Source organism: Camelus bactrianus, chromosome 10 (genome assembly GCF_048773025.1).
Source record: "Camelus bactrianus isolate YW-2024 breed Bactrian camel chromosome 10, ASM4877302v1, whole genome shotgun sequence".
Classification (NCBI taxonomy): domain Eukaryota; kingdom Metazoa; phylum Chordata; class Mammalia; order Artiodactyla; family Camelidae; genus Camelus; species Camelus bactrianus.
In genome coordinates this window covers 46,018,384-46,030,995 of record NC_133548.1, presented here as the reverse complement: position 1 = coordinate 46,030,995, position 12,612 = coordinate 46,018,384, and the positions used below count along the sequence as shown (strand labels likewise).

At 35.6% G+C, this 12,612-nt stretch overlaps 1 protein-coding gene across 1 annotated transcript; it reads right to left on the bottom strand.

The window, feature by feature from the left end:
• Nucleotides 1-9,373: 9,373 nt before the first annotated feature.
• Nucleotides 9,374-10,333, bottom strand: LOC105067226 (olfactory receptor 51F1-like). The gene has a single exon (XM_010952702.2). The coding sequence runs from the start codon at nt 10,331-10,333 to the stop codon at nt 9,374-9,376; it is 960 nt and encodes a 319-aa protein (XP_010951004.2).
• Nucleotides 10,334-12,612: the final 2,279 nt, after the last annotated feature.

Below are 12,612 nucleotides of genomic sequence, written 5' to 3'. Positions count from 1 at the left end.
ATGCAGTGTATACTATTTGCATCTTGCTTTTTTTTCACTCAATATCATGTCTGTGAAATTCATCACTGAAATAAGATATTTATTGGAGTTCAATTTAATTTCATTTTACTTAGCTAAATCTATTTGGTGTTTATCACTTATTATCCTGTACCCTTACCAGTATTTTCTATTACATTTTAAATTTTCAACTGGATTATAAACTGATGCTTATTAATGAGGACTCGTTAGAATAAAAGGTTAATTTTAGCTTATCTCTGTCTTGTAGATTTCTTCGCTCATAGTAAATATTCAATATGTATTTACTAATTGATTTGTATTTCATTTGCTCTTCCTGAAATATTCTATTTAACCATGAGCAGGACTTGGCCTAAGAGAATAATTGACTAATTCTGCCTTGGACCTTTAGAATTATTAAACTCAGAATCTAAGTGAAAAATCATTGTAACTTTGCAGGGAAACATCTCTTTTTCAGGGATTACATATACCTAAGACTCCACCCTAGATAATGTCAGTTCATCCTTTCTCATTACATTTTTTTATTAAAGGGAACTAGAGGGAAGATGCTTCGGGTCCCGTGAATCTGAAGCTTGATATTCTTGAATTGTAACATTAAAATACTGCCTTGCTTACCACTATGGGGCTGCCTGGGTTGTGGTAAAAATCAACAAGGAAAATAATAATAATCTTTTGTAACATGTATACCCTGGTCCTTAATCTGGCCTTTGATCTCTTATAGGGTTACTCAGATATATAACATTATGTGAATGTTAAGACCATACCCTATACAATGTTTTAAGTATTTTATATAGATTATTTCACTTGAGCCTATGGCAAACCTAAAAGAGAGAGGTTTTTATTACAGATAAAAATAAAGAGAAATTTAAAAGTTAGGATAAATTGCCAAATGTAAAATCTGAAAGGGATGACATTAGGAATGAGAAAATTAAGACTTTAGAGCCTGTGCTATTAAAAACTACACTACATTTTCTAATGAAAATAATAATTATAATAATGATGATATAATTCTACTTCAACAATGATATAATTCTCTATTAATAAACAAGGCAAATATGTTAGAGATATCTATGTAAATCTCTTATTTGACATTTCTATGGTTCAGAGTTCAAACAGTTTTATTTCTGGATTGTATATGTTTTGTATGATATTTAAATAAATGAATGCAGCTTAATTTTAGCAAATAGGAAATTCTTAAGCATAACATGAGATGCTCTAATTGAAATTAATCTGCAGTGGACATAACATTTTTATAAAAATAAAGCTATTGCTCAAAATACATTTTTAACTTCTTTAAGTCTTCTGTAGTTCCTTTGGATGCCATCTAAGATCATTTCCACTAAGTAGGCCCATTTTAATACAATTTTATCATCTAATTAGCTACATAACTTACAGATTTAGTTAAAAATCAGCATCCTTATTTCTCCAAACATGTTACTTATTTCTACATACTTTCAATTCCATAGCATTCCATGGACAATCCTTTTTATTCATTTATTTTACTACTTTAAAATATTTAATTCATCCCAGGCTAACCTCTTAAATATCAGACCCATATGTTTACCTCTTTGATTTCTCCACTAAAATGTCTCAAGGTAACTCAAGCGCAAAATTACCGCACCTGCATTAGTCCACAGAGCCCCCGCAGCGTGTGTATTCTGCTTTTTCCCGTTTTGATTGATAGCTCTATGGCTCAATTGTAGGTCTACAGATCTACGCTAGCCTGATGTATCAGGTTGCCAAATTCAGAAATATGAATGTATTCTCACCTCCCATGTGTTGATCATCGATATCTGTCTGTACTGCAATTCTTTCTAATTTATACAGTGTATCACTCTTAGAGTTTTCCTAAGATTTTAAGTAGACTTTCATTATAAAGTATCTTTAACCAGTACTTCCTGAAACAGTCTCTCCCAATTTCTATCAAATTCTCAAAAAAGGGGAAAAGGAATAGACCAAAGAAATATCAATGTTAAACTGATAGGTAGCCTTCTTCCAGAATGTTTTTAGAGTGATTAACTGCTCCAAACTAAGGAATATGGAGATGAATTAAGTTAAAACATAGGATAGCACTTAACACCTTTACCATAGTCTACACTCAGGAATCCAGAGTCTACACCAAAATAAAAAGAGGCATCTCTTTCTATAAGATGCCTAACTATAAAGTGACCCAGAGCATTCTCCTTGCACCAGACATCTCACCTCAAGAAAAACAGGCAAAGATAATGGTGCGAGGGGTAGCATTAGTAGAGACACACTGAATTTTGAAATATTCGCTCAAGTACATCTTTGTCAGCAGAAGAGGAAACAGAATAATTCTGGCAACAGCACAATTTTGGAATTTAGGTTTTAATTTCCTCCATTATTTCAAAGTGGCAAAGAACTAGACGATGTTAGTGGCATGGGTGTTACTTAGTGAAACTGCAGGCTTCTAGAAACTGGAAATCAGATCAGAAAGTGCACTCTACATAATCATACTTGTGACACAGCAGCCATGAGCAAGCCCCATGAAGAGTTTATTGAAAAACTAGGTGTGACAGACCTTGCTTTCTGCTAGGGAGTGTATAAAGGAAAATATATGCTAGCATAAAATCTTTAAAATATTGCATACAAATTAAAAGGGAAGAGCATCTGGAAAAGTCAAAGTATAAGCATATATGAACATTTAATAATGTCTGTAAACCACACAGCACATTCCTTATTACATCATAAAGACTCGGTCATCATCAAAGATGTTAAAATCCCTGTAGAACTGAGAAGAAAATACCCTAAGGTAACTCAGACAATAGCACTGTATAGCATTATTAAAGAAAAAAATTGGGGAAAAAGGCCAAAATAATGAGATACTACAAATATAATGAATTAAAGCAAATATTAGATACAATCAAAAGCAGAATTGAGGTACAGTAATTTAAATCAGTTCAATTAGGAGAATATATTTGAAAACTCTCCCATAATGCAAAGGAGTAAATAATAAAAAGAAAACAATGAGACAATTATATTTGTGAAGGGCAAAAAGTGAAAAGACAACATACAGATAATCGCCATCCCTGGAAAAACAAACCAAAACAAGTGGAAGAAAAATGACTGTTCCAAAAGAAGACTGTGGGGTCTGGAGCCTAAAAGAGCTCATTGTGTTCCAAGTTAAATCAGATGAAAACACATTCAAACATTCGACTTACCCGATTAAAAACAAAATGTATACATTTTCTGAATTTAGGAAAAGAGTCTGTGCAATGTTACAAGTTACTTACATGGAGGTGAAGCAGTGACTGTCGTTTGATTATGTTGAAGGGAGGCACTGCCGTCTCAATGTCTGGGACCTGAAATATGAAGTAGGTGAAAGGTTGGAAGACTGATGAGAGGATAGTTTTAATTGTTCTTAGAGAGAAGAAAAATTAATATTGGGCCAGATTCTTTGCTAGATATCTCTACACTGTTACTTTAATGGCACCATGAAATAGGCAGTGACTGACATTCCTTGTTTTCAGGTGAGCTGACTTATGTTCAGAGAAAAGAAATTATTGAAGGTTCCCATCAGTAGATATAATGGAGCCAGTGTGTGAGTCCAGATCTGTCTGACTCTAAAGGTATGGTCATTTTCCTGTGCCATACTGGCCCTTATGTTCAAAATAAAAAAGATAAATCAGATTGCTGCAGACTTAGGACACCATATGCAATAAATATGCTGCAGTAAATGTAAACCAATTAGAAATGTAAGTTAAACAATAGTGAGGTTATGTCAATGACTGTATTTTGAGGTTTGACTATTGTATGTATCAAGAAATATATATATGTGTGTGTGTGTGTGTGTGTTCTATATATATATAGAACAGTTTTTACCATCATTAACTAAACTAAACTAAAGTGAAACATCTATACAGGATTTGGGATTTCTGAATAGGCATCAGGGTCAAAAAAGTAAATAAAAGAGTGGGAATTAAGAATAACCAGGAGCTCAGAGGGCTTGAAGATAAAGTACCAGGGGTAAGTGGGAAAAGTCTTACTGTTCAAAATCTGGAAAATTAGAAGGAATACAAATAGAGATGTTGATGGAGCAAATGCCACAAGACTAGGTGAATTATTGTCTTTAACTTCACTTCCAAGAAAAGTCTTCCCTTTGTTTAGCTAAGCTAAGCTACTCATGATGCAGCTTAGAGTCATCAGACAGATTTTATTAGAGACAGGAGCAAGTACTGTTTCTGATCTGAAAACTGCTGCTTGACTTGGCCTTTAGATGAGAGGAAAGACTTCTTTTACTCTTACTTAGAGTGGGTATATGAAGATCACCCATTTACCTCTATGAATGGAGAATTTTTATATGGAATCTTGATGGTGTAGTCATTTACCCAACTGGGATAAACACACTCTAGGGGGATTTCTTCTTTAGTGCTTTGCCTCCCTGGCTCCAGATTACTTATCTGGCATCAAGGAATGTGGATGCTAAGACAGGTGAAAAAGAACCAAACAAAGAAAAATAAACATAATGATGCAGTAACTCTCTGTTTACATGTTTTAATTAAAAATGAAATTGAACTGTTACTTTGAACATAGATACTGCATTTAAGATGACGATCTGGTATTTTCCTCTTGGTTTTTATTCTGTGTACTTCTTGTAAAGAATCTATAGATTTTTACGTACAACTAAGTGAATGCTTTGAAAGTATCTCCAGGTAATAACATAGTACCACGTACACAGTGTATATGCATTGTTTGTTAAAACGAAAACATGTATCCTACAATTCAGAAGCAAGGAGTAAAACAGAATCACAAGTCAAGGGGCACCAGAGGGGTAGCCCTTTCAATACAAGAAGAAAGATTTGGCAACAGCGTGACTCAAGTGGAAGCAACTTTCAGAAAAAAAATAGGTTGGTTCTCAAGGATTATATTAATTAACATCTGTATAGTGATTATTCTTTTCCAAGTAATTTCAAGTACATTATCTTATTTAGTCTTAGTTATTTAGGCTAAAACATATTTTTTTCTTTTTCTGACATGTACTGGTAGACACAGTTGATCAAACAGAAATTTAAACAGAAACATGTCCAGGTCAGAGGATCAACTGGTCAAGTGTTTTCAAAGAAGAAAAACTTTGAATCACCTTGCATCCTTCATTATCAGAAATAATTTCACTCATCAACAGGATTTGTTTCTTAATGAAACCAAATAAGTTTGGTTTCAGACTTGCTGACTTTGAGGTATTAATTGGGCATGTGGGTTATTATGGTAAAAAGACATGGTTAAAAATACTTCATGAGAATACATGTTTTTAGAGAGTATGCTTTATTTATTTTTACACATAGTAGGTGTAGATAAATATTCACCAAATGAATAAATGATGGACAAATAAATGTATATTTTTGTGAAAATTAGTTTTCAGTAATGGATTTCTTTCCTGTCTGTCCAACACAACATAGGACAATGAGTACAGAAACATAGATTTAAGCTACTACAGACATTCTGTAGTTGCTTTTTGCATATTTTGGTTAATTCTCATAAATTGTCCCAGACTAAGAATTATTAGTTTCCTTAAAGTTTAATGGTGTGTAGCATTATTTGTTATTAGCATCAAAGTATTTAGTATTAAATTGAGTTCATAAAAGAGTAATTGTCAGAATAAGTAATTATTTAACATAATAAACATGAAAATTTTATAAGAATATAAATTATATGCAAGGGATATTTTATTATTTCTGTGCCTAACAAAGTAACTTTTTTTTTATCTTGATTACCTTTCAATCTTTGCTTCAAAATATCTGAAGCCATCTCTCTTGGCCTATGGAGTGCTAATAACATGTTTACACGCCGTAATTTTATGTAACTGCTCTGTTATTTATCAGTGATTTTGTAATCTTTGATACTTTGGCCTTGAGCAGTTTCGCTAAAAGGGAAACTTTTGACTACATTCTTTTGTTTAGCCAATCATTTAATCCCCAGGATCTTGACTTTGCTTTAAAGACATCTGTCTCTAATTGAATGTTCTTAATGCACTCTGTTGGATAAAGAGTGGGTGTTAGAGTGATGTTGGGTAGTCCTTTGGCAAAATATTCTCCCTTTTCTGACAGCAGCCTTAGACACAGAGGTGGGCCCAATACTCTGCGCTTGTACACATGACTGATGAGTAGTAGAGACTTTTGATACCTGACTCCAGCAGGACCAATGAGATGCTTCCTAATGAGTATTTTCAACATATTTCAAAATAATTTCTGGGTTATGGAAAAGCTGCAAAAATAATTCTAAAATTTTCATATATTCTTCACTCTGCTACTCCGTTTCCTGAGTGTTTGAAGCTTCAAGAGAGGCACATGCAGACCGGGAAGTGGCAGATGGTTAAATGTCTCCTGAGCACATGCTCTGGTTTCTCTTGTTTCAAGGTTTGGTGGTTTGGTTCCACCTTGTACTATCCTACATATTTGCCTCTTATTTTGACAGATGTGCTGGTGATTAAAATGTGCCTTTGACATTTGAGATTAGGATGAACAATGGTCCTAGCTGCTGTGCTTTTAAACCCATCACAGTCCAAGGAAGCCACACTTCCCACAAGCAGCTTCCAGCCAATGGTTGAGGGTGGCCAGGAAACTAAGGCAGGTCCAGTCCTGGAACACACAGGACTCCGCTGACAGGTGACTTTGACTTGTGGATACCCAGTAGCCGTGGCTAATTCTGTTTAGAACTGCACTATAGTCTAAGATGTTTCATTCTACCAAAACTTACTCTTATCTCTCCTTCACCCAAGGTCAAGCTCATATCAGAGTATAACAGTTCTTCTAAGCCTCTTTCTCATCCATCCATTCTTGTCTTCTTTTTGTTATGCTACCTAGCTAGCCCTTTTTAGCTGGTTGTCTGTTTTGCCCCAGGGATGACATGCTCAATTAACCATCTCTACAACTTCTTGCATGTTAAACTCTCTTGTCTGCCCTTTGGACTTTGTTGGTTCTCACCATCACAGCCCTCTGGGTTTTGGTGATGAACCACTGCTGTCTGGCCTCTATTATGTCAAGACTTCACCATATGCATGGATATTAATGAGCCTGGATCTGTGACTGCAACTCCTACGGTCATCCCCGGTCAGACGAGGAGAGCCACTGCTTAACTTCTTAGTACGCTGGGATAATTTTCACAGGTCACTCCTAATAGCCTTAGTGAATTGTGTGTCCTTTGGGCCCTGTCATGGAAGTCATCTGAGGGTGAGTGTTCTGACCTATGTGATCTATCCATCCCAGCTTGCTCACTTTCCTCAGCCACTTTATTCTGTTGGTTGAAGAATGATTCATAGAAGTAGAACTATGAATACAATGTAGGTTAAAGCTAAAGAAGAAAGAATGTGGTATTTTAGAGTGAGAAGTGGCATAATTGAACATGGGGTTAACCTGCTGCATCAGAGGAATGGTGACAATAAAAGCCTATTTGTAAAACTGGCTAATGAAGTAGGTAAGTAAGCATCTTACTTCAAGGCTGAGAAACATCAACTAGATCCATCCTTCTGCAGGAAACATTTTGATGGATTTTTTTTTTCACAAATTGATCAGATAAATCAATTGAATAGAGAGAAAAGACAGAGAAAACAACAGGTACACATAAATCAATCAGGACATCCACAGCGTATGGAAAAACAGTGAAAACAATGTTATGACTTCACATTCATACAGCTGTTCTTCCTTCCTTGTCCCTTTCTTATTTCTACCTGTGACCTATGGGATGAGATACCCAGATCTTCAAGGCTCTCTTATGAGCATCTTGTTAATGATGCTCCCTTGAGCTAATGTGATTTATTAGAATGTTAATTTAATAAACATATTTCAAGTCCACTAGACATACTAAGTCAGGCATTAGCCTAGTCCCTTTAATGGCTCACACTCAGTGGCATGTATATGTCGTATCCTAGACATTTGGTTGACCAAGACAACCCAAGCTAAATAAAATTGTCTAAGTTTTGTTGGCACCTCATAGAAGTTCCCCAATACTTTTCTCCTTGCCCATCATCTTGTTTTCATGCTCAGTTCCAGCCAGATGTTTCCAAAGATATCTAGATTCTTTTCTTTAAAGCTAGGAGTACCTTTATAATGCTGTAGTGTTATGAGAATCTCAAAACAAAATCCCTCAACTTTAATATTCTGATGCATTCTCTCTTTCTGAAGCAACTAACAGGCATGTACAATTGCCAGAACAAAAGTTCCCCACATTTACAATTCAGGGAGCACAGCCGAATTTCTAAACCAAATCTACAAATCAATTCTTTATAAAATAGTATTGTTCAAACAAGAGATGTTCCCTAAGCAACTAATGAATTCCCTAAGCAACTAATGAAAATCTTATAATCTAATTTCACCTGGAAGGATCTGATGGATAGAGAAAACAAAAGGATAAAAGAAAAAAAAGATTTTGTGTTTTCCTATTTTTCAGTGTTATGTCCAGATAGGGTGTATGAATTTAAAATTCAGGAGAGCATTCCTCTATGAAGAGTAACATGGTGACACAACAGTACTTTACGTTTTCCCACAGTTACTTCCAAAGTACTCTTCTCCTCCATTTATCTTGGGGAACATTTTAAACTCAGATGGCAACACAGACAAGGGGTATAATCTTGTATTATCAACTATCACAACACTTCATACATTGTTTTGTAACATTTTCGCCTACATCACTACTTTCACACATTAGACTTCAAGCTTCTTGAGTGCAAGGGATTACATTTTCTGGACATTCTAATTTCTATTGCTTCTCACAAGGCCAAACATAAGATAGACCCCCCAGTCACTAGTGTGCTAGTAAACTGAAGCTTAAAACAAAGAGACAAAACTCTTCATTTGTCGTGTTTATCAATTCCCACGGTTGTAAATGCTGATTTCAAGCTGCCAATATGACATCACTGAACACAGAGTTGAGAAGAGATGCCCACTGTGTCTTCCTGCAAGCAGGTGTGAGCTGGCTCCAGCACACTGCTGCCCCCAGTGCTGTGGGATTCATGAAGCCCCCCTCCTACCAATGACCACTGTGCCAACTGCAATAAAACTGATGTGACTCTCATCAGGTTTGTATCTCCTTTTTCCTTTGAATTTTTCTACCATTTTTGGCAACTGAGTTTTAAGGATCTGTCTGTTACTATGGTTACTATAGTTACTATAGGTATTATATTTATTATTTCATTATTATTATTTTCCTGTTTCCCTGATTGGACTGTAAAATCCTGACTATATACATATATTTCATGACTAAAACACAAAAATGCTTACTAAATATTTGTTGAATAAGTGAAAAAAATGAGAAAAAATTTCTAATATTCAGTAACATACCAGGATTGCTTTTGTACAGTGAAAGCCACTTCTATCATGTTTTCCTCAAACTTAATCATCTCTGTTTATTTTTTAAGGAGAAACCTGAGTATAGCCTTGCAAATCTGTTTTGTTTTTACACTGTAGATGATGGGGTTGAGCACAGGGGGCAAGAGCAGGTATACATTGGCCATCATCGAATGGACCGCTTTGGGGGCTGACTGGCCATAGCGATGCACCAAGGACAAGCTCATCATGGGAATGTAGAAAATAGCAACTGCTCCAATGTGGGAGACACAGGTGCTAAAGGCCTTGTGTCGTTCTTCAGGGGCGGCAATACTGAGGACAGAGCGAATGATCAAGATGTAAGACAGGACGATGCATGGTATATCTACTCCTGTGGTCAGGATGAGATCAATTAACCCACACATGCTATTGGCCCGAGTATCTGAACATGCTAATTTAATCACATCTGGATGATAGCAGTAGGAATGGGAAAGGACATTCACTCCACAAAAATTGAGGGGTTTAAGGAGCAAAAGTAGTGGTAATATTAATGTGACTGTGCGCATAATCATTAAGAGGCCCATCTGAATGATTCTGTAATTAGTGAGTTTGGTAGCGTACCTCAGGGGATCACAAATTGCCACGTAGCGGTCAAAGGCCATAGCCACCAGCACCCCAGATTCTATGAAGGTAAGTCCATGAAGAAAAAACATCTGGATAATGCAGGTATCTAGACTGATTTCACAAGCATCAAACCAGAGGATACCTAACGTTGTTGACATTGTAGAAAGAGTCAAGCCCAAGTCAGCAGCTGACAGCATAGAGAGGAAATAGTACATAGGCTCATGGAGATTCTGCTGGGTAATGATGACAAGCAGGATCATGCTGTTTCCAGAGAGCGCAGTGGCATAAAGACAGCAGAAAGGAATGGAGATCCAGGCATGGACAAACTCTAGGCCAGGAATGCCGGTCAATAAGAAAGTCAGAAATTTAGATGTCAAGTTACCTAAGATCTCCTTGTTGTTCCAAATTTGTACCATTTCTCTTCACGATGCTCACCTCCTATAGAAATAGTAAATTATGTTGTTATATAAAAATATCTAGATAAATTTTCTTTTGATTAGGAGCACTATTTAAAGTTATAGATAAGTACTTTGTCATTGTGAAAGCTCTCAGTCAAACTCTATTACATGTATACAGGTATATAAATAAACATTTTACTCTGAAATTCAAGGAAAATATGTTAATATAATTTTATACACTTTGATGATAATTACATTTTATATTGACAGAATTTTAAGCTTCATCAGATCATAAGATTAAATGAATAAAGAATTAGTTAAGAAAAATCAATACACTCAATTTTGAATACACCGTGTATGAAATGACTAGAAGTAATTCACCTAAAGATATCCATTACTCTTCAGTGCGCATGTGGGTGTGAATCTCCAGGCAAACATCTCCAGATTTTTGCTGGTAATATACATTTGGGAGTTATCATTCTAAGTGCCATTTTTAATCCAATAGTGTGGGTGAATACCTTCAGAGAGTAGATTTATAAGAGAAAACTAGTAAAGATGGAAATCTGCAGCAATTATTGGAAAAGACTATATACACTAAAGCAAGATGAGACTAGACAGCTTTCCAGAAACCACTAAAATCAAGAGAGCATGGTGCCATGACTGGGTGTTACATGAACAACAGTGCTGAATTGCTTGAGTGGTCACGTCTTCTGAGGATCGAAAATTTCAAATGTTACTAAGAGCAGACTAGTGACCCTATGACACAGGAAAAACAAAAACAAAATCAAAAACACGTGAAGTCCGGTGATGAAAGCTGAGGAACTGCTACAGGGGCTTGAAGAATGAATGGAAAAGTAAGTAGTGTATATTATTTTTGGAAACATATCAGTGAATGCAAGAACAATAAGCCATGACTAAAGAAGACCATAAGGTGGATGGAAGATTCTCATAAGACTGGGAAGACTTAGAGAAACGTACATATTTTTAAACTGAGATTAAAGATATGGTACATACTGAGAGATTAAAATATAGAATGACAGGGGTTAACTGGTATAGAAAAGTCCATGAGAAAGCAGGTGACTGAATAGATGATAGAGCATGACAGTAATTAGACCTCACAAAGATGAGGGCCAACATCTGCACTGACACTAGAGGTGGCAGGTTGGTGGAAGCTTCTCTGAGGGAAATGTCACTCAGGGCTACTTGTTTTGTGTGTGTGTGTGTTTTTTTTATAGTTTTTAAAATTGTGGTCAAATTCACCTAACATAAAGTTTACTACCCTAACCATTTTTAAGTGTACAGTCCAGTGGATTTAAATACATTAATAATGTTATGCAACCTTCACCATTATCCATCTCCATAACTCCTTATCTTGCAAAACTGAAACTCCATAGCCATTAAGCAACAACTCCTCATTCTCCCCTTTCCCTATCCCCTGGCAACCACCATTCTACTTTCTGTCTCTATGATTTTGACTACTCTACGTATCTCATATACATGGAATCATAGAGTATTTATTCTTTTGTCACTGGCTTATCTCAATACCATGTCGTCAAGAGTACCCAGATCACAGCGTATGTTAGAATTTCCTTCCTTTTAAACCAGTGCCTACTTTTTTCCTCCATGAATTATTAGAAGGAAATTTACTGCAGAAGGGCTATGAAGGTAATGGGGGCTGGTTTGAGGATGAGAGAGGTTTTTAGTAGACACAGCAGAGAATAAAAGAGGCAGTTGACTCAATGCACTCAGAAATGTTACAAATGTTATAGAGTCTTATTCAATTAAAATATAAAAAATAATTTTGAAGTAGTAAATTTACATTGTTATAATAAATTCTAGGAAGGTTTAAAATCAAATAATAGCAGTATTTGTTATTATACTATTATTTTTCAATCAAGCTTTTTAAAATACTAGGTAGAGTTTACTTCCTGAGAGTGAATTCCCTGTAACAAGTATACATGTTACCATTCCCTTCATGCTCGTTTTCTACAGTTCCCTTTTAATTGCCGGTTTCCAGGGTTCACTTCAATCTGAGAAAAAAAAAAACACTGTAATACTTAACTATAAACTAGAAGAGTTCAGCCATCTGTGTGTTATATGGAAGAGGTAAAACCTAATGTTATCTGCCTTTCTTTAGCTCCTATGAATATTTATGAATAGATAACAAAGCACAAAATCAACAGAATGAACACCTTTCTCTTGTTTCTTACCAGTTTTACGTGCAAAGAGAAGCCTTCTCTGTCTTCAACAGCAGAGAGAGAATGAGCTATAGCTCTGGCGCCACTGATTTTATAGGA